Source organism: Hippopotamus amphibius, chromosome 4 (genome assembly GCF_030028045.1).
Source record: "Hippopotamus amphibius kiboko isolate mHipAmp2 chromosome 4, mHipAmp2.hap2, whole genome shotgun sequence".
NCBI classification, from domain to species: domain Eukaryota; kingdom Metazoa; phylum Chordata; class Mammalia; order Artiodactyla; family Hippopotamidae; genus Hippopotamus; species Hippopotamus amphibius.
Window position 1 is genome coordinate 9,766,536 of NC_080189.1, and position 20,281 is coordinate 9,786,816.

Below are 20,281 nucleotides of genomic sequence, written 5' to 3' on the forward strand. Positions count from 1 at the left end.
AGAATTAGGAACCCTGCCATAGAGAAGACCCCTAGTATCTGAAACTCATGGATAGTGAATAAATAAAGACATAAAGAAATGCATATATATACACATGTATACATAAAACACCCACATATAATATTCTGATTTTTGTTTGCTTCAGTGAAGTTTGCCTAACCAAATCTGCCATTTTAGATTACATCAAGGTAGAGTCCAACTACTTCTAGTTCATACAATCAATTTAAGGCAACTGTAAAAAAACAAAACAGCAAGACAGAAACAGATAAAATTTTCCAAAAAAAATTTAAAGACTGAATGTATTTTAAAATAGGAATTAAGAAAAACCTTATTCCCACCCACCCTACACCCAAATCTATGCTGAGCATTATTGTGTAGTAATGTATATACTTTTTATTCTAGATACCCAACCTGGCAGATAGTGAAGTCCACTCATAGAGTGTAAGATTTTCTTTTAAAAAAAAAAATTACATATAACTAACAAATGACACTACAATAGTTTCAGATGAACAACGTAATGGTTAGATAGTCATATATACTGTGAAACTCTCACCACAACAAGTCTAGTTAACATTCATCACTACACAGTTACAAATTGTTTTTTCTTGTGATGAGAACTTTTACGATGTACTCTCTTAGCGACTTTCAAATAGGTGATACAGTATTATTAACTATAGTCACCACACGGTACATTACATCCCCATGACATTTATTCTATAACTGGAAGTTTGTACCTTTTGACCCCCTTCACCCATTTTGCCTGTGTCTTCAACTCCCCACCTCTGGCCACTGTCAATCTATTCTCTGTAACTATGTGCTTGATTTATTAATATATTGTTCTTTAGGTTTCACATATAAGTGAGATCACATGGTATTTCTCATTCTCTGACTTATCTCACTTAGCATTACATCCCTTGGGTCCATCCATGTGTCACAAATGGCAAGATTTCAATCTTTCTATGGCTACATAATACTCCACTATATCTGTGATATATATATCACATCTTCTTTATCCATTCACTGTTCAATGGACACTTAGGTTGATTCCATATCTTGGCTACTGTAAATAATACTGCAGTGCATATACATTTTCAAATTTGTCTTTTCGTTTTCTTCAGGTAAATACCCAGAAGTGGAATTTCTAAATCATATGGTAATTCTATTTTTAATTTTTTGAGGAACATCCATACTGTTTTCCATAGTAACTGCACAGATTTACATTCTACCAACAGTGCACAAAGGTTCCCTTTTCTTCACATCCTCACCAACACTTCTTAGTTTTTATCCTTTTGATAATAGCCATCCTAACAGGTATGAGGTGATACCTCATTTTCCTTTTGATCTGCATTTCCCTGATGATTAGTGTTGCTGAGCATCTTTTCATGTACTTGTTGGCTATCTGTTTGTCTTCTTCAGGAAAATATTCAGATCTTCTACCCATTTTTAATCAGATGATTTTTTTTTTCACTATTGAGTTGTATGAGGTCTTTATATATTTTGGATATAGCTCCTTATTGGATACACTAGTCCCCCCTTTACCCACAGGGGACAGACCACCAGTGGATGTCTAAAACCATGGATAGACCAAACCTTATATATACTATGTCTTTTTTTCCTATATATATACAAACATACCTAAGGTTTAATTTATAAATCAGGCATAGTAAGAGATTAACTAATAATAAATAATAAACTAACTAATAATAAAACAATTATAACAACATACTGTAGTAAAGGGTGCATAACTTTTGCAATTTGAGGTGCAACATAAAAACTAGCATGAAATTCTTTTTTCCTCCTTCACAATGTCATGGACAGAAGCCTCATGCTTACTGCAGGTTTTAGCAACCTCGGCATTTTTTCTTTCCTTAATAAGTTGAAAACGTTCACCTTTTGACTTAAAGGAAGCACTTTTGGCTTCTCTCTGGCATATCTGAATGACCAGCATTGCTACCGAGGCACGCTGGGCCATTATTAAGTAAAATAAGGGCTATCTGAAGGCAAGCGCTGCCTCAGTCAGTACAGTGCACTGAAAACCGGGACAGTCAATCCGATAACCAGGTTGGCTACTAAGTGATTAAGGGGCAGGATATGCTGGGCAAAGGGCTGATTCATGTTCTGGGCAGGACAGAGCAGGATGGCACAAAATTTCATCAAGCTACTCAGAATGGGGCACTATTTATACCTTACCAATTGCTTATTTCTGGAATTTTCCATTTAATATTTTCATACTGCAGTTGACCTTGGTTAACTACAACCTTGGAAAGTAAAACGATGCATATGATTTTCAAGTATTTTCTCCCATTCTGTAGGTTGCCTTTTCACTTCATTGATGGTCTCCTTTGCTGTGATGAATCATTTTTATTTTGTTGTTCCACTTACTTATTTTGCTTTCGTTACCTTTGCTTTTGCTGTCAGATCTAAAAAATCATCACCAAGACCAAAGTCAAGGAGCTTACCACCTATGTTTTCTTCTAGGAGTTTTATAGTTTCACCTTGCACATGCAAGTCTTTAATCCATTTTGGGTTGATCTTGGCCTGTGGTATAAGATAGTGGTCCAGTTTCATCCTTTTGCACATGGCTGTCCAGTTTTCCGAAAGCTAATTATTGAAAAGACTGTACTTTCTCCATTGTATATTCTTGGCTCCTTTGTCATAATTAATTGACTGGGCTGATAGTCAAGTTCATTCATAGAGTACAAGGTTTTCTTAATGCTTATTTTTAACAAAACTGGTAAAACGTATTATTCTCTTATTAAAGATAATAAATGCTTATTCTCTATATTTTGCCCAGCAAAAAATTTATTTTCTCTTTATTTGCTAATAAACTATTAAGCAGTATCATCTACTCCTGCAAAATTTTATTTTTGTCATACATTTTACAAAAGATTTATTCCAAAATCACTAGCTACCCTCCCCAACAGAGGGAGGTCCAAACTTGGCCAATGTGGGAATTCATAGCTGTCCTCTTCTGCTTGGAACATTCTCCCTCTCCTCTTTTCTTGGGTAGTTCCTTCTCATTCTTTAGGTTCCAATTAAAATGTCATAATGGAGAGGCTTTTGTTAATCACTCACAGATGAACTTACCTCTGGACTGGCTGAGATGACTGAATAATTTTAATTTAAATTCTAACATGTCTTAGTAAACAGAAGAGAGATTTAAGGTAACTTGCGAAGGTCGAATATTACAAAAAGGACAGTTAAAACAATTTTGAAATGAGTTAAGAAAACAAAAATAAGATGTATGACTTACAGAAGCATGTTATTAAATGGCAACTTTTTTCCTACTAAAATTTCATATACAGAATGTATTATATGGAAGCATCTTCAGAGTATAACAAATAAAATAATGAGAAATAATTTTAACTCCAGGCCTAGGTCTCTAATTTTTCTGAAACATGAGAATCTTCATGCATGTTTCTCAGTGGTCCCTCTTTCACTCTTTCTCAGGCAACACGGTCGGAGGGCCACCCTAGGAGGCCGGCACATCAGTTGCTAGCACGGTCTGTCTTGGCTCTACCATTTGTGCATTTGTCATTTGAAAGTTCAATATGTAGAAGCAAACACAGTATGAGATGCTCTAAATACTATAATTATAGGCATACAAAACAACAGATCTGAAAGCCTTTTATAAAAGTTCCATTGATGTCAATTTAATAGAAGAACGTGTCATTTTTATTTACAAGATTTGAAATCTCTTTTCAAAAGTGGATACATTATTCTAATGTTGCCATTTATAATCTAAAAGGTGCAGTAGCAATACATTTTAAATACAAAAACTTCTGTTTTGGGTGCTGGCATAATCTCTGTAAAGCTGAAATGCTTCAGATCATTGTATACAATAATTATGTAACATTAGACCATGTTTCCATGATATGAAGACTACTCAAATTGCAGTAATATTTTCCTAATATACTTTGGGCAAAGAACAGATAATAAACTGAAACTCAAGTCTATGTTGCCTTTCACTTTGAGCAAATAGATGTAAATTAGGCTTTAAAATAACTTTTTTTCCCCTCAGATCTTTTTTGAGTATAACTGTTTTAGAATGTCGTGCAGTTTCTACTGTACAACAAAGTGAATCGGCTGTATTTACACATATATCCCCATATCCCCTCCCTCTTGAGCCTCCCTCCCCTCCCTGCTATCCCACCCGTCTAGGTCATCACCAAGCAACCAGCTGATCTCCCTGTGTTATGCAGCTGCTTCCCACTAGCTACCTATTTTACAGTTGGTAGTGTATATATGTCAATGCTACTCTCACTTTGTCCCAGCTTCCCCTTCCCCCGTGTCCTCAAGATCATTCTCTACGTCTGCGTTTTTATTCCTGTCATGCCCCAGGTTCATCAGTACCATTGTTTTGCTGTTGTTTTTGTTGTCTTAGATTCCATATATATGCGTTAGCATATGGTATTTGTTTTTCTCTTTCTGGCTTACTTCACTCTATGACAGACTCTGTTAATTTTCAACGACAGTCCTCTGAAATACTTATCTGTTTCTTTCTTTCTTTTTCTGATTCACATGGACAGGTCCGTTTCAAGGCAGTATTTTTATAATAGGAGGATTACTCCTTACAGATAACTTTATTGTAACTAGTACTTTGTTAAAGTTTTATTACTTCTGATTACAATGCTCTTAGCTATAAGAATACAACTACGAAAAGAAATCCTTACTTGTTGCTACAGCCTAGCTATTTGCACAATTCATATACAGAACTAACCCATCAATTCAATTATATTTATTTAACAAATGCTTATGTATCTAGAAACGTTATAGGTAATTTAGGGGATATAAATAAATATATATATATCACAGTGTTTTCTTTTAATTGATATATTAATTAGCTATCTACAAAAATAGTGACTGTTAAAATTATATTTAATCAGACTGTATCATATCTGTCTTCAAATACTTTATGGCAGTGGAATATGGGTTAGATATTAGGCTTTTATTACCTTACAGCCCAACTGGAACTAATGGCAGGAATTTATAAAAATGTAGATTTTTGTGTTAGTATATGGGATAACTTGATAAAAGTAAGAAGTGTATAAATGTGAAATCAGTGAGCTTTAAATTTTTTGAGCATCCTTCTGCTTTGAATATTCTAAAAGGGAGGTAATGGACTAATTTTATATACTAATTCAATGCAACTAGTGCAGTACCTATTATGGTAAAAGATCTTTACTGAAATCTAGTTCTTTTGATGCAACCACATCCTTAAATCTATTAATCTAAGAACAAAATGTAGAAGTATCTGTGCAAACTGTGGGCTAAGAGAAATGGGAGTAACTTGTGTTATGAGTAGGCAGTGCTGGGGAATCATTCTAAAGGATACAAATTTTGAAACAGATTTTGCTGAATGGCCAACTTGAAAAGGCAAGGCTAGAGGATATTTTAAGGGTGAGGTGCAGCATACAGAGTTTCAAATGTAGGGATGAAAAGAGTTAATTCAAAATATAAATATATAGAATATAAGGGCCTATTTTTGGTATTCATCAAAGGATATTTTTGCTATATTAAAAATCAAAGTGAAATTCACTGACATTCCATAGCAACTTGGACAATATCAACTAATATGCTGGATTAATATACACTAAATATATGTAATTATCAAGTTTCTCTACAACTACTTCTATCATTTACAAGATTATTTTTGAAAACTTAAGCACTCTATTTAAAGTACCTGTTAGGCACAGTAACTATTTTGTTGACATCTGTCTTCAATTTGCATGCAGATTACAGGTATTTCTTTGAAACAACGTGTTTTGAAAAGGGCAGTCATGCTTGGCTTCTAATGAGTCTGACCAACCATATGGCTTAAGTGAAGTACAGAAAATGCTACAAAATAGAGCCATGTAGGAAAAGTGTTGGAGAAGTTGTAGAGCTTTCACAACATGGTTTCATTATTTCCCTTGAAATGATAGATTAATATTCATGTATAAACAATGACAAACAAGTATCTGTGTTTTATCATTTAAAAATAACTTTTCTTGCCTTCCTTTAGTGTCAACAATTTGGGTAATTTCTCACTCTAACATCAGATAATTGAAGGTAACTTGCATTATTTATCATCTCTCTATCCCCTGTAAGTCCAAATAGCAGAGAAAATGCTTATTATCAGCTTGGTATCTTGCCTGCAATTAGACCAAATCACCACAGGGAGGTGATGGCACCTCCCATCTGCTCCAAAGTCCTGAGGTTTGGGCCATCTATTAGATTTTTCTAAGTCACCATATGTAAATTAGGAAAAGGCATTTCAGACAGAGGGAACAGAATGCAAGAAGGCATAAGAGAAATGTGATTAGAAACAGCATGTTGTATTCGAGAAGTTGCAAGGATTTCAGTATGACAAGGTCATGGGGTGCAAATGTTGGGTTAGGAGGAGATTACATCAAAGGGACAGACAAGAACCAGAGAAGTGGAGCATGATGCCAAGATCTGTGTTTCAAAAAAGTATTTCTGGCATAGATATTGATGATAAATTAGAGGAGAAAGATTAAGAGCAAGGAGGCATACTAGGAAGCTACTATATTAAGGCCTGGAGGGAAATGCTAAAAATCTTAACTATAGCCATGGTGTTGGGGATGGAGAGAAGGGAACAGGTACAAGAGATATTTAAGCACTAGAATTGACAAATATTTTTGAGACAAATATTTTCCCACCACCATTAAAGGAAAAAAAGTTTTCCTCTCGACAAGGCTCTCAAGAAAAGTTTTATGGTTTAACATCACATGAAACTGATACGCAAAATAATGGTTATAGATTACACAGGTATCATCTTTTAACCTTTAGTAATGGCAATAATATTTACAGTTTTGGATACAGGCTGCAAAATTTCTTGAGAACCAGTTTAAAACAGCTTTTATTCCTATCAGACATAGCATTATAACAAATATTTTCCATAGCTTTAAATAAGTATTCTCACCACAAGATTATTAGAATGATGCTAATAGTACCCAAAAGAAAGACTTACATTGTAAAATCACTTTATTATGAAGACTTACAACATAAATAACATTGTCTGTATTATTATTTAATGTTATCACTGAAATACAAACATTATGATGACAGGTTTCTTTCCCCTATGACTCTATACAAAAACATAATTAACCCTTAAAATACTGCCTAGATGCAAGCTGAATGTCAGTATTAGTCAGAGAACTGGAAATGAATGACAGACTATTTCATGCATCCAGCGGCATTATGGTTGAGAGCACAGGCTGTAGGCATAGACCATACAGGTAGCCTGGGCAAGGTACTTCACTTTTCTGCCTGCCTCAATTTTCTTACCTGCAAACTGAAGCACTGTTGTAAGGACTAAATGAATTAATATATCTAAAGAGTACTGCCTGACCTGAAGTTCACAATGAACAAATATTGGTATTCATACCAACTGGCAACACTTTTAAAGCATAATAATGTCTATTGATGCCTGGAGTTCTGGAACAGGGCACTGATTGGTACTGAAAATGTAAGTTATTGAAAATTTCTAGAACTCAATCAGGAAACATTTATTAAAGAAAAGATATATACTTTTTGATCAAATACTCCAGTCTTTGACATCAATTCCACACAAATAAGCCCACCAGTATGTAAATACCTGCCGGAGGCTGTTTCTTTTTGCATTCTTAATAGTAGAAGCAATGTAAATACCCAATCACGACACACCGATATCTTTGACACAGTATTATCTTTGTCAACTGACATAATAAAATAGTTACTCTTATTTCCATACTCCACTCAGCCAAAAAGCATAGCAAACCACACTAGCATCAGCTTCATACTAGCCATGAGAAACCTGCTTCTATTAAGATACCTGAGTAAACCTCACATATACGACAGATGTGCATGAGGTAGGATGCAATTGTACTCTTGGAGATTTCATCATTACCATTAAAAACCTCTTCTACTCTAAGGCAGACATAAATTCTTCTAAATATTCTTTTCACATGATAACATTTAATATTAATCACATGATTTAAGTAACCATGAGTGTATTTTCTCACTAACAGAAGTCAGCTGAAAAACCTCTGGTGATGCTATTCATACATAAGTAAAAAATAGCCTCATTTTATAGATCAAATCTCATGAGATTATATGTAGTTGTCTGGTAGATTATGTCCAGAAACATTTGATTCTGTGGCCATATGCAGAATCAAGGAGAAAAAAAATGCCATGACAGTTTAGCAGCTTTTGCCTTGATGGAGGCATCAAACTCATGTGTTATTCTGGCCATGAGCATGTAGGGAGAAAAAAAAAGTCTGGATCACATGTTCTTAGGTCGGCTGACATTAAAAACATTAAATTAACAGCTTATTCACTGAATCATCCGAGAAAACCTGATATTCATATACGATTTTCCAGACATACTATTTTTGTTTGAATCAAAAATGTTTTAAATACACTACATATAATCTATAAATTTCAAACTTGAATGTATTAACAATTAAGTCATTTAATGAAGACTAGGTCATTGTTCATGTGTAAATAACAAATTTTAAATGAGTGATACCCCTAAAATATGCTAAAATTTTACCACATTAAATAATTAGGCTTAATTTTTTTCATGCACTTCTTCTGTTCACATTTTTTGCCCAATATCTGAAAATTATCTATAGAGTATATGAAGGTAAATATTTACTTATGAGGTTGCTTAATAAACTTGATTCCCATTAAGTAAGAGATGAATGCCTGGTAAAATGAGTTAACAGAGTGATGCATTTTAACCAATATACAATTTATATTAGTTCACAATAACCATTTGAGTGTATGATTTACAAGTAACAATAAGCAACTTCCATTTTAAAGACGATTCTAACAGATAAGTATACTCTTCAGCAAAGCATGGTATTTCCCCACATAATATGCTGTTTTGTTAATTCAGAGTATAGGTATTTTCTTTGCCCATGCATTCCTTTTAAACAGTACTATCAATATAACTGAACGACTTAGCTGACATCGTTACAGTGGCTGGTAGAAAATTACGGGTCAGGGCAAAATATGTCTTTTTATATATTTTTTCAACATGAGATTCAATGCACAGAAGTGAGCAAACCCTTGTTGAACTTTATTAAGCTTCATATAACTTGATTCCAGTGTAGATGCACCACACAAGACAGCATCAGGGAGCCTGACTTTATGAAGGTTAACCTTTGTCACCATTTTTTATGATGCACTTTGATCACTAACACCACCAACCCAGCACAACAAAGCAGGGGTAAAAATATTAGAAAAGGGAAGAAGAACCTTACCTATCTTTGAGGATGATTTTTCCTGGTAAAAAAGTATTCTCAGTAACTAATTTTACCTCCTTCCTAAATATAAAAACATTACTAAAGAACATATCACTATGTACGTTTGTGAAAGTATTTCAAACAAATGTAAATCATAAGGAAAATGTAGACTACGGCTCTCGGGAGCTTGCCTGTATTTTCTAGCTCTTTTACAGTATACCAAAAATGTGATCTCTTCAGCAAGCAAACTCGGAGCCAATGAATACACCTTTATTTCCAGATTTCCTACTATCAGGGGAGGTTTTAAAATCTGCAGTGCTATAAAAAAAAAAAAAATCAGTTACTTCAAGCTGTTATTATGAATAGTCTACCCCCAAAATGAACTAAATAAGAGCTTAACAAGCTCTTTTTCAGAATTTACAATTAAGGAAATTATCAACTTGGTCTTCAAAGTGCAAATGACTCTTGTGAATAACTGACCCAACTCTTCATGATTGTGTAGTAGGAACACAAATGGGAAGTAACCACTAACTCAAGGCATGTCAAATTCACCGGATACTTAGATGGGTAACTTGGAATTGAATGTGTAGCCATTGAAGCCCATAACCAAGATGTGTTTAAAATGGTAATGCTATTAACCATAGATAAAGAAATGGTTTTCTAAATGTTTCTCTAAAATAAATATCACCAATAGGACCATGCACAAATTTGAATGAAAGAATGAATAGAAGGGCTTGGAGGTCATAGTTACAGTAAGTCAGTTCTTCAATTCAACCTCATAGAGGAAAACCAAGTCTTATTTCATTAACCATGTTCATTTAGTTCAATACTAAATAAGCATATTACTAGCAATTTTAATATTTGGAGGTTTGACAGGGGACAATAAACAGCGATCTTTTCTCTCCCTTAGTTCTCAGTTAGAAAAGAAGTTACAGATGGAGAGCAAATACCTCCCTCTACGTAATGATTGCTGATACAGAGGGAAAATGCTTCAATGTGTGGCAACCATGGGATGCATTAACCTTAATTCTGTAATTAAACAGACCTTCTAGCCATAGGAAGAATCGAACATCATAAGGCTCCTCATATTATCATGGAAATTATTGCAGAAGCATAGCCTACTCTTTTATGTCTTTTAGTAGAATCTGTACCTTCTGCAGGCAGCCTGGAAGGAAGAAGAAAGAAGGACTCAGCTAAACTACGTCCTTCTCCCAAAGTCACCTAACGGGGAAGTCCCTCTACTTAACCTGGGATGGAATGAGTGAACGGTAGAGACAGAGGCTAAGAATGTTACAAGTACAGTTGTCTCCACATAACAGAAAACATTAGGATGGAGAAAGAGGTTGCTCCTCCAAATTCCAACATCATCAGCTGGTCAGAACTACAACAGACAGGTTCTATAGATCCCAGGAGATGGGAAGATGCAATGTTTTAATTGATCACTCTGTTGAGAAGTATTCTCTTTTAAGTTTCTCATTTGAAAAGTTAAAACCTATCATTATTCTTACATATTAACATGGCAAAAATAAGCACACAATTTCATCCAATGGCCAAATATGAGATGATTATAGAAACACATCTTACTTTTCTACAAGTTACTTACCTTAAAATATGTATTCCTCTAGAAATACTGATAACATTCAATTTCATATACTAATGTAGATACAAATATAGCATTCATTGTATTTCCATAACATTGTAGTTTTGAGGCTTAAATTATTATGTGCTCTGTTGTTTAACATAGCACACGGTGATAAATGATAAAATAAAGCACTTCTCAAATCAATTAGATATGGGAAAGCTTTGAAATTACACGTTTATTTCTTCATCCCATTAAAATCAATCACTACAGAGACAACATGCAGAAGCTGGTTCTCTATATGTTTAATATTTTTAAGGTAATCACCCACTGGATTTGAAGTAAGAATCTCTCCCTATTCTGTACAACATTTACAACAAATCAAATCTACTTTAAAATAGAGAAGCAAGCCAAGGGGAGGTACACCGAATTCTTTTTATGTTTCAGTCATGAAAAGGATACATCAAACAAGAAGACTTACTAGTTCACTTTTAAAGACTTATTAAGATTTTTTTCTGGAAGAATTTATAATTAAGGGAAGTCATTTAAAAATCTCAAAGAAGTTACAGATCTTGAAACGTACTGCCAATTAGAATAGAAAAAATATTAGAAATGTGACTTTTAAATATATACAATGCACATCAAACAACTTTGATGTTATTTATTTAAAGGTGATGTGCTGTATGTTTATACCTATATAAAAGTTAATAAAAACTATATTGAATTTGTGCATTCCTTTTTTTACCCATTTTTTCCATGCATCAGAGTTAAAAGAGAAAACTTAGACAAAGATCCCCGTTTCCTGAATATCAGTGCCTACAATAAAATCAGGATTATATATTTCTCTCTAATGAGTAAATAATAGTTTTCTTCTTATCAGTTTGGATTAAGTAAATAAAGTACTGCTTCTTATCAATCAATGAATTTTGCTGGCCTAAAGCACTTTTTATATTAAATTCATTTTATTAAGACAAACTCGTTACTATGTTCAACCTCAATGTAAACTAATAGTATTTGCTTTTATATGTATTTATATATTTTACATTTAATTCAACTATTTGAAAGATACCATTTTAAGGGTGATATATGAATTAAAGAGAGAAAAAATAGACAAATATACTATTGTTTTGATATTGTTAGTTTACTTACTGGAAATAATTGCCCCAAAAGACCTATCTATAAACTTGTAAGCAACTTAAACCCCTTGAAAGACTTGTTAGAAAATATATAAATATGCACATATTTTACATATGATAAATATATATCCATATTAAATAATATTATATATTTATATATTATACAACGTGTATTTAAAGGATTTTACCAAATGTACATGTGTATATATTTATACACATTTGAGCTTATATATGTAAAAACATACTTGTTACAAAGTATTTGATGAATTGAACCCACACTTCTCAAATGTGACAGTCAGTGACATTAGAGTTTAATGACTATATAAAATAATGTAATAATGTAAAATGACTTTTATCAGAAAGCACTGTTTAAGTCAAAATTTAGTATACATTAAAAACTAATTAAATTCACTAAATGTTATCTCAAGCTCCGTATCATTTAGAGCCACACTATCAGGGTCTTTCAAATATGTTCAAATAAATGCAACTCCCTAAGAGTAAAATACTCCACTTAAACTTTACATATGTGCCCTGTATATATACATTTACAAGAAGGGAGGTTCTGTGACTCCATGGGCTCAGCAGCAGGTCATTTCCACTATCCACCAAGAGATTAAATACCATTTCTACTTCATCCTAAGATAAGCTTCTTTAAGGTTTATTTTAGCTGAGTTATAAAAAAGACAGTAGTAACAGGAACAGCATTTGTATATACAGTTCAGTAACAGAGAAGAAGAGACAAGCCGGAAACCAATGTATATCTGAAATGGTATTGTTATCAAATTTTAAAATATTAAAATGTCCATCATATTAAAAAGTTATTTGGGGATGGAAAGTTTTATCAGAGTCATCATATTTTTTAAATGGGTACCAAATAAAAACATTACTTTTAGGTTTTCAGGCTACTTTTTGTCTCGTGATGACCTCTCCTGGTTGAGCTGTTCATTATCTTAGATTCGTGTAGTTACCATTTTTTCTCTCCTTTGGATGCTTTTAGTATTAAGAATGTAATTATCAAACTTCTTCAGAGCTGCATGTACTATAAATACAATTTTTCATTAAGGGTAGAAGTACTCATATAAATTTAAAGTACTGAGTACCTGAAGCTCGTCCTCATCAGTAAAATCAATAAATCATTCTTATTTAATTCATTTCTAGGATGGAAGCAATTTTGAGTTTTGGTCACACAATTTAGATTCAAATGAAAGAAAAAATAATATTAATTAAGTCTTTGCACGTTTTTCAACAGTAAGGAATAAGAGCTAAATAAACAAATCTGAACAATCGAACATAACTTTTAACCATCTTAAAAGTAATGGTCTCTGCTTTTCCCTGTTGTCAAATTCTAAGTTGTAAGAACTAAGAACGTATTTTGGAAACAACTTCTCTGTATACAGAAAGATGAAATACAGAACTCAGGAAAAACTCTGGAGGGGAGGGCCTTCAATCCGTGAACATAATAAATTTAATGTATAACGAGTTTATTTTATGAGAAAAGTGGCAATTAGTTCTGTATAACCAGACCTTGACATGGAAACTGAAATCTCATCAGAATAGTTCTTTCTGAATCTAGTTACATATTTATGTAAATATTAATACCAAGTATTAGAGCTGCACAATTTATATTTAATCTATAAAAGTGATATTAAATATTAATAACATATCACGTTTTTGAGGTTTAATCTACTTTGTGAAAAAAACTATAAAAATTTTTTTCAGGTTCACTACAAACTTAGATTACCAGTTAGTGGCTTCTCTGTCTGTAAATCCAAGGAAGGAGAACCAAATACTGTACTTGGGAAAATGTGCCAAAACAGTAATACTGGTTCATCACATTATTATTTAGCAAATTCTTTAACACAACTTATAAAGTCCCTTTTCAACGTTTATTCTCATTAATATTTACTGGACTAAGAGCATTAATATTAACATATGGACAAACATGCATTAATAAATCCCAGGATATTCATAGAGATAGTACTACTTCATATATGAATTCTGGAAAACACTAAACTTTTTTCCCTACATGGAAAACACTTATTTTCAAACTCTAAAATCTCAATGATGATTCTTTAACAACTCATTCATCCTCAGAAACAAGTATGTCTTATGAATATTATCCTAAGATTCCTATAGGTAATCTTTCTAGTGTTTAACTCTTTCTGAACCAAAGAAGCGCTCATGTGTTTTCTCTCGAGATGCACAATACGCACCTCTAAAGCAATGCAGACGATGGGCTGGAATCTTCCATTTCTCTCTACTCTTTCTAACCTTAGGAACAAACGAACAATCTTTTTTTAGAAAAAGCTAGCTAAAACACAGAGATAAACATACTGAATAGCAACATTTTTTCTGAGAACTCTTTTAAGCAATCTGTTCATGACTGCATTAGTGATATTTTGCACTGACTGTCCCAAGTCCTGGACCGCATTACACCCAACTGCCAGAGAATTAAAGCAATTTCAGTTACAATATTGGATTCACTGTCTTCCATTTTAATAAGCAAGTACTAAATGGTCATTAACTCGGCCGGGCGGGGGGGGGGGGGGGGACAAACAGAAGTCCATAGGTGCCCAAAGTGCTCAAAAGATGCTTTTTTTCACTCCCAAAACCGTGCTCATTTAAGTTAAAACCATAAATAAAAACAAGAAACTTATTTTTGCCATGTTTTCACTTTTCATTCACTGACCTACCTAAGCAAAAGGCAATGAACTCTCTCTACACAAACACACCGAAGTGGAAGGATAACTCCTAAGAACCTGTCACCGACACTAATCACTCTAACCAAGCGGTTGCCAACCAATCTCCACGACCAGAAGCAACTTTCTAGAAACATCACCAGCAACCCTCTCCCCGCAACCTGGAGCGCGGGGGTTTGGAGTTTCTCCTGCTGCAGTGGCCGCAAGTGCGTGACAGCCGTACCACACACACACACACACACACACACACACACATCAGGGGGCGAGACCTGCGAAGGCACCTCCGAGTTGGTACCCTGGGGTGGAACATCAATGCGGCAGTGAAACTGCTCCAGCGCGGAGCGAGCTCGCGGCAGGGCTACTTACGGGACGTGGCGGGAGCCGTCCAGGCTCTGCAGAGGATGCTGCCGACCAGCCAGAGCGAAAGCGCTGCCCCGCAGCCGGCTCCCCGAGCCACCGGCATCCTTTGCCTCCCGGCTCGCGGTACTCCAAAGGCTCGCTGCGGAGAGACGCGGTCCGTCCGTCCGAGGGGGTTCTCGGAGGGAGATGGGCTGTCCTCAGACACGACAGAAAGCCGAGCCCCTCCTGCTTCCTCTTCTTCTCCCCTCACCCCCTCCGGGCTCCAGTCCGGCGGGGCTGGGAGCAGCAGGGCGGTCGCAGCCTGCCTCTTCCCTCCGCGCGGGTCTTGCCTCTTGCTCTGCGAACCAATGCCAGGGGGAAGAATTCAAACCGGGAAGGAAAGGGGGGCGGGGGGGAGAGGGAGCAGAGGAGGGGACACCTACCCCGCCCTCTCCCTCTCAGAAAAAAAAAAAAAAAAAATCACCAGGGGACGAGGCAGAAAATCAGAAGAGCGGAGGATGCAGAAGGAGCAGGGAGCGCGCCGGGGACGGAGGGGCTGATGTTGCCACTGCGGGCGAGCGCTCCCCCGGCCGCTGGGCAGCGTGACTCGGAGAGGCTGCCAGTCGCTTGCCAGCTTACATGAAGGGACTGTGTTTGCGCGGAGCGGAGCACGCAGCCCCACCGGCCGACGGGCGGGCGCACGCACGGCCTCAGTGCGGCGCGGCGCGGGGCAGCATCTCCCCGGCGGTGCAGCGCGAGCAGCTGCGGCCGCGGCCGGAGGGCTGGAGACGCCGCCGCCAGCAGCGCCTGCGAAGCCGGGCGGCGGGCGAGGCGGGGGGGATGCCCTCCCTCCTCTCCCCTGCTCCAGGCCCCTCCCCGGCTCCTCCTTCGCCGCCGCCTCCTCCTTCTTACCGTACCCCTTTGGCTGTCAAAACCCTCCTGCCCTGCCCTCGCCTCGCTGGGAAGCAGAAGGGAGAAGGAACCCAGAGGCCCGGGTCCATCAGCTGGGGCGGGGGCCGAGGAGGGAGGCGCGCGCCTCTCCCCCGGCGGGAGGAGATGCTGAAGTTGGGAAATCGCGGTGTGATCTTGGAACCTGGCTCCAACCCCGGCTGCCCCCCACCCAGCTGCAGGAAGCAGAACCCCTTTGCTCGGATGCCTTCTCGCTCCCGTCTCTCCTCCCCTTCAGATGGAGATGGTACAGGCTCCGGGAGCTCCGGCCCCGCGGGAACCAGAATCAAGCGTCCGACAGGCAGGTCTTCCGAGTGGTCCTAACACCAAGTGACGGAGCTGAACATCCCGACTGGAGCCGCGGGGACTGCAGACGCCGCTAATGCAGATGTTTTCAATATGTAATTAATTCATTCTCCTACATATACACACGTACCCCCAGCACACGCTGCTGCCAGGAAAACTCCATTCAGACAGACGCGCACACACACAGACACAAACACAAAACTGAAATAAGCAGGCATAGGGATAACTACTTCAGGGTATCTGATGCATTGCAAGTACGAAGAATTACGAATATCTAGGGGGACCCAGATTTTCTTTTCACATTCAGATCATTTCAATAATAAATCTCCGGCTCTTCTCCCCAGTTCACACCTCTCCACACACCACCCTCCATACACTTTCCTTCCAGCCAGACTACATATAGTACTGGGATTCCTATATCTCGGCAGAACCAATCCTTTCACTGACTTTACTGACACAGTTAAGAATTATTGGTCATCTAACTATCTAACGATGTTTATGGAGGGTTAAGGAGGAGACCATGTCTTTCAGTGTTATGCCATGAATAAACATTCGCCTTTCAAGATAAATGAAATTTTTGTGGAGACTTGCCTCCTCCTGGAATAGACTCTGAGTTTAATATAATGGTTAGGTCTCAGAAAGGTCCACTGTAAACAGTACTGTGTGTCCACTGCATAATTAGTATGGTGGTAATGGGTCTGATTCAGCATTCTTTATTAGGGCTTTGTTTCCTATTGATTTAAAGGGATGTTTTGTCCTAGGAAGAACTGCAGATTGGGTACAATCTGGAAAAGAAGACACACACAGATGACTAACAGGGGAAACTGCATCCTTGTGCTATAAAACTTGCCGCCTATAACACAAGAAAATGCATTTTTATGGATTATAAAATGCCCCTTTTCTCTTTTAATTCCCGCAGACTGTCAGAAGTCAATGAACACTTGCAAAAACGCAGCGGTAGAGAACTGTCGACAACCATTTGTAAGAACTCAAAGAAATCAGTCATATGAAAAATATACCGTAAGGGAGCACAACTTTTCAGAAGTCGATTTTTAAACTATGCCTGTCTATTTTAACCATTGCACTGAATGCCACTAAAGTAGTGTTCAAGTGTTTTAATAGAAGAATAAAAGTGGAGATGATTGAAAGTGTTGCCATTTCAGTACCTCAGTGAATGCTATTCAGTGGGTATCTATCTCAAGTACGCTTGAACTGAATCCGTTTCTTAAAGTACTGACTTTAAAAAGCTGGCAGCAGATTTCTATGTAATTATTTTGTAAAGAAAATGACATGCCTGAGGGTGTTTTTTACCTCCAAAAAGCATTCTGACCAGTTTGTAATCATTTCTCTCAAGGAGTAAAACAAACAAAACAAAGCAAAAAAAAAAAAACCTAAACAAAACCTTGTTTTAATGACACATATGTAACCACCCTGCAACACCACTGTGATCTATAGTATGGTCTTACTTCATGCCAGTATGAGCTAAGACCCTGCCTTTGTCGATTTTCAATGCACTTTGCCATGTTTGAAAGTGAATGTCACATTCTTTATAATGCAACTACCTTTGCCTTTAATTTGTGTTAACTAGATATGGACGTTGGAATTCACAATTAGACTTAAAGAAATAGGACTTTGTTGCAGGGTCAGACATTCCTTAGATTCTAATGCTACATTATCCATATCCAGTTCACCCTTTTCATCACAATATTAACATTAAGAAGATGCTTTTTGAGCTCAATTATGACTATTAATGAGAAGGTAGGAAACACTAAGCCTGTTTGGCCTGGTCAACCTTCAAGAACCTGTAAAACTGATAAGCCAATGAAAAGATTCAGGATAGTTCTACCAGAAGTCTATTAGATATGGTAAACATGGACTCTGTTATTCCAGAGAGTGGATTCATTATGGATCATGCATTACATTGTATTTGAAAATAATCAAAGATGACATATGATCAAATGAAATGTTTCTTTAGTTCAATGTAAGAATATAAGGTCAATCAAAACTTGAGAACAGTAAAACTAAATGGACCAAAGGCACACAAAGAGAAAACAAAAGCACTATGAGGAAAGAAATGGGCAAGTTGCATTATTTTGGAAGTGAATTAATATAAGAAAGGCTAGACAATCCCTTTTTCTCACCACTCACGTCCTCTTTTCTTCTTCTATAGAAATTACTGGGCTCATTTTTTTCTTTATATTAATGTGACCCCATAACTGGAACAAGTTTTTGCTTCACAAGCAATATATTCATCATTCATTTATGTCTCCAATATTTGTTGAGTTTCTACTATTATTGAGTTGGACATTGGGCTAGATACTGAGATTATACCTCTGAGTAATCAATAACCCTTTCTGCCCTCAGAGTTGGTGGCTAATGATTGAATGAAGAAATCAAGATAAGTCTGCATCACCTTTATACTGACATCTATTCAAATACATACTGACAGGGTAACCTAATATCTTCACATTTTCTTTAAAAAATAAATATCATCAAAAACATTATTATTACAATCACCATCATTATCATTCCAGAGATATGCAAATAATCTGTCAAATGGTAAATTATCTCAAAAGTCCTCCCCAAATTCTGCAACTTCACTGACAAAAAGAATCACAATATTTAGGTTTTAATAACACTTTGAAGTGACTAACTCTATTGAATGAAACACTGAAAAAATTCAGGACTTTTCGATAAGTAAAGAAACAATTGGTATATCTCTAGGTGTGGTCCTTGGAGTGGAATTGCCTTCTGGAAATCAAGCTGTTCAACTATGCCCAGAAATCAGTGAATTCCCCCAGAAATATGTGTCTGATGAGGATAGAAACACTTGGCACTCTGAGAAGAATTGAGTACCTGGATGTATAGGATCTGTCTGGGATGCAGTCTCTAGTAAGGATGAACAGAATGAGGTCAAATCTTATAGCAAAGCTTCTGGTGTGCAGAAAATCACCTGGAGTCTGGGCCTTTGGCAATGCTAACTGGCCTTGGGCACAGTGAGATACTTCCCATCATAATCAAATATTAATTGTGAGAAAGCCTGTTTGAGGAAAATGGCATAAACTAAAAGTAGCTTCCAAAACCCCAGTCTATTTTAAAGGTCTCAGAAATGCATGATAACTAGTGTTATCTGGACTATACTCTCTGAAGATATTTGTTTAGAAAAAATTCATGTTTAATGATTTATTATTTTAATATTAATGGAAAGGGTGCATTTTGAAAAAGGTGGTCTTAATGCGTGTATAAAACATCTTTGAAATCAATGATCAAGGTTACGAAACTGGGAGGAAGTTGGCTAAACCAATATGTAACATTGAGAATGTAGAATCTGATTGTAACCTTTATAGCATTCGTCACTTTCTGGACACCAGTTTCTTTTGATTATAGTCTAATATGCGTATGTATGAATCACATAACTCAGAATATTTGTTCTTCCAGAATTGCAATTAAAAATTACCTTTTTAGTGCATTAGCTGTGACAAATATAACCTACAATTTATGTAGTGATTACTTTCAAAAATCTCACATTACTTGATGATCTCACAGAATAAGGAAAATATAATTTGAAATGAGTGTCCCCAGAAAAATGCCATAACTTCAAAAAGTAAAATGTAATATTTATCTTTCAGACAAAATTACTAAATACAGGATATGAAGAAAAATACATATACTTTGAATATTAAATTGTATGGTAATTCCCTATTAATATTATGGATTTAAAGAGGGAAGGAGAAAGCTCTTAGAATTGACTTATAATTTATTGCCTTATCATTTCTGCTTAAAGTGTTATGATATCAAATCAAGGCATAATAACAGAGAAGAAAGGGAAAGGTCAAAGAAAAAAGTGAAGAAACAAAAGAGAGAGAGAGAAGAGTTAGCCTCTACCTGACTTCCTAGTTGTAAATACCTGTGAAAATACCTAATTACATAAAAGAGTGATAGATAAACTGTAATTATTTAGTAGTGAGTGTGCTTTTTAGGTTTCCGAAAATTCAAAAACTTTTTAAGCAAGTTCAATATTTGTAAAGTCTCAGTGTGATT

At 36.3% G+C, this 20,281-nt stretch overlaps 1 protein-coding gene across 1 annotated transcript in view; it reads right to left on the reverse strand.

Annotated features, from left to right (window-relative positions):
- CNTNAP2 (contactin associated protein 2) overlaps positions 1–15,555 on the reverse strand; it is a 2,049,865-nt gene extending 2,034,310 nt beyond the window's left edge. Inside the window, exon 1 of the mRNA XM_057731238.1 lies at positions 15,014–15,555. Within this exon, the coding sequence (XP_057587221.1) occupies positions 15,014–15,110 (97 nt within the window). The 5' untranslated portion in view covers positions 15,111–15,555. The remainder of the gene's footprint in view (positions 1–15,013) is intronic.
- Between the last annotated feature and the right edge of the window lie 4,726 nt (positions 15,556–20,281).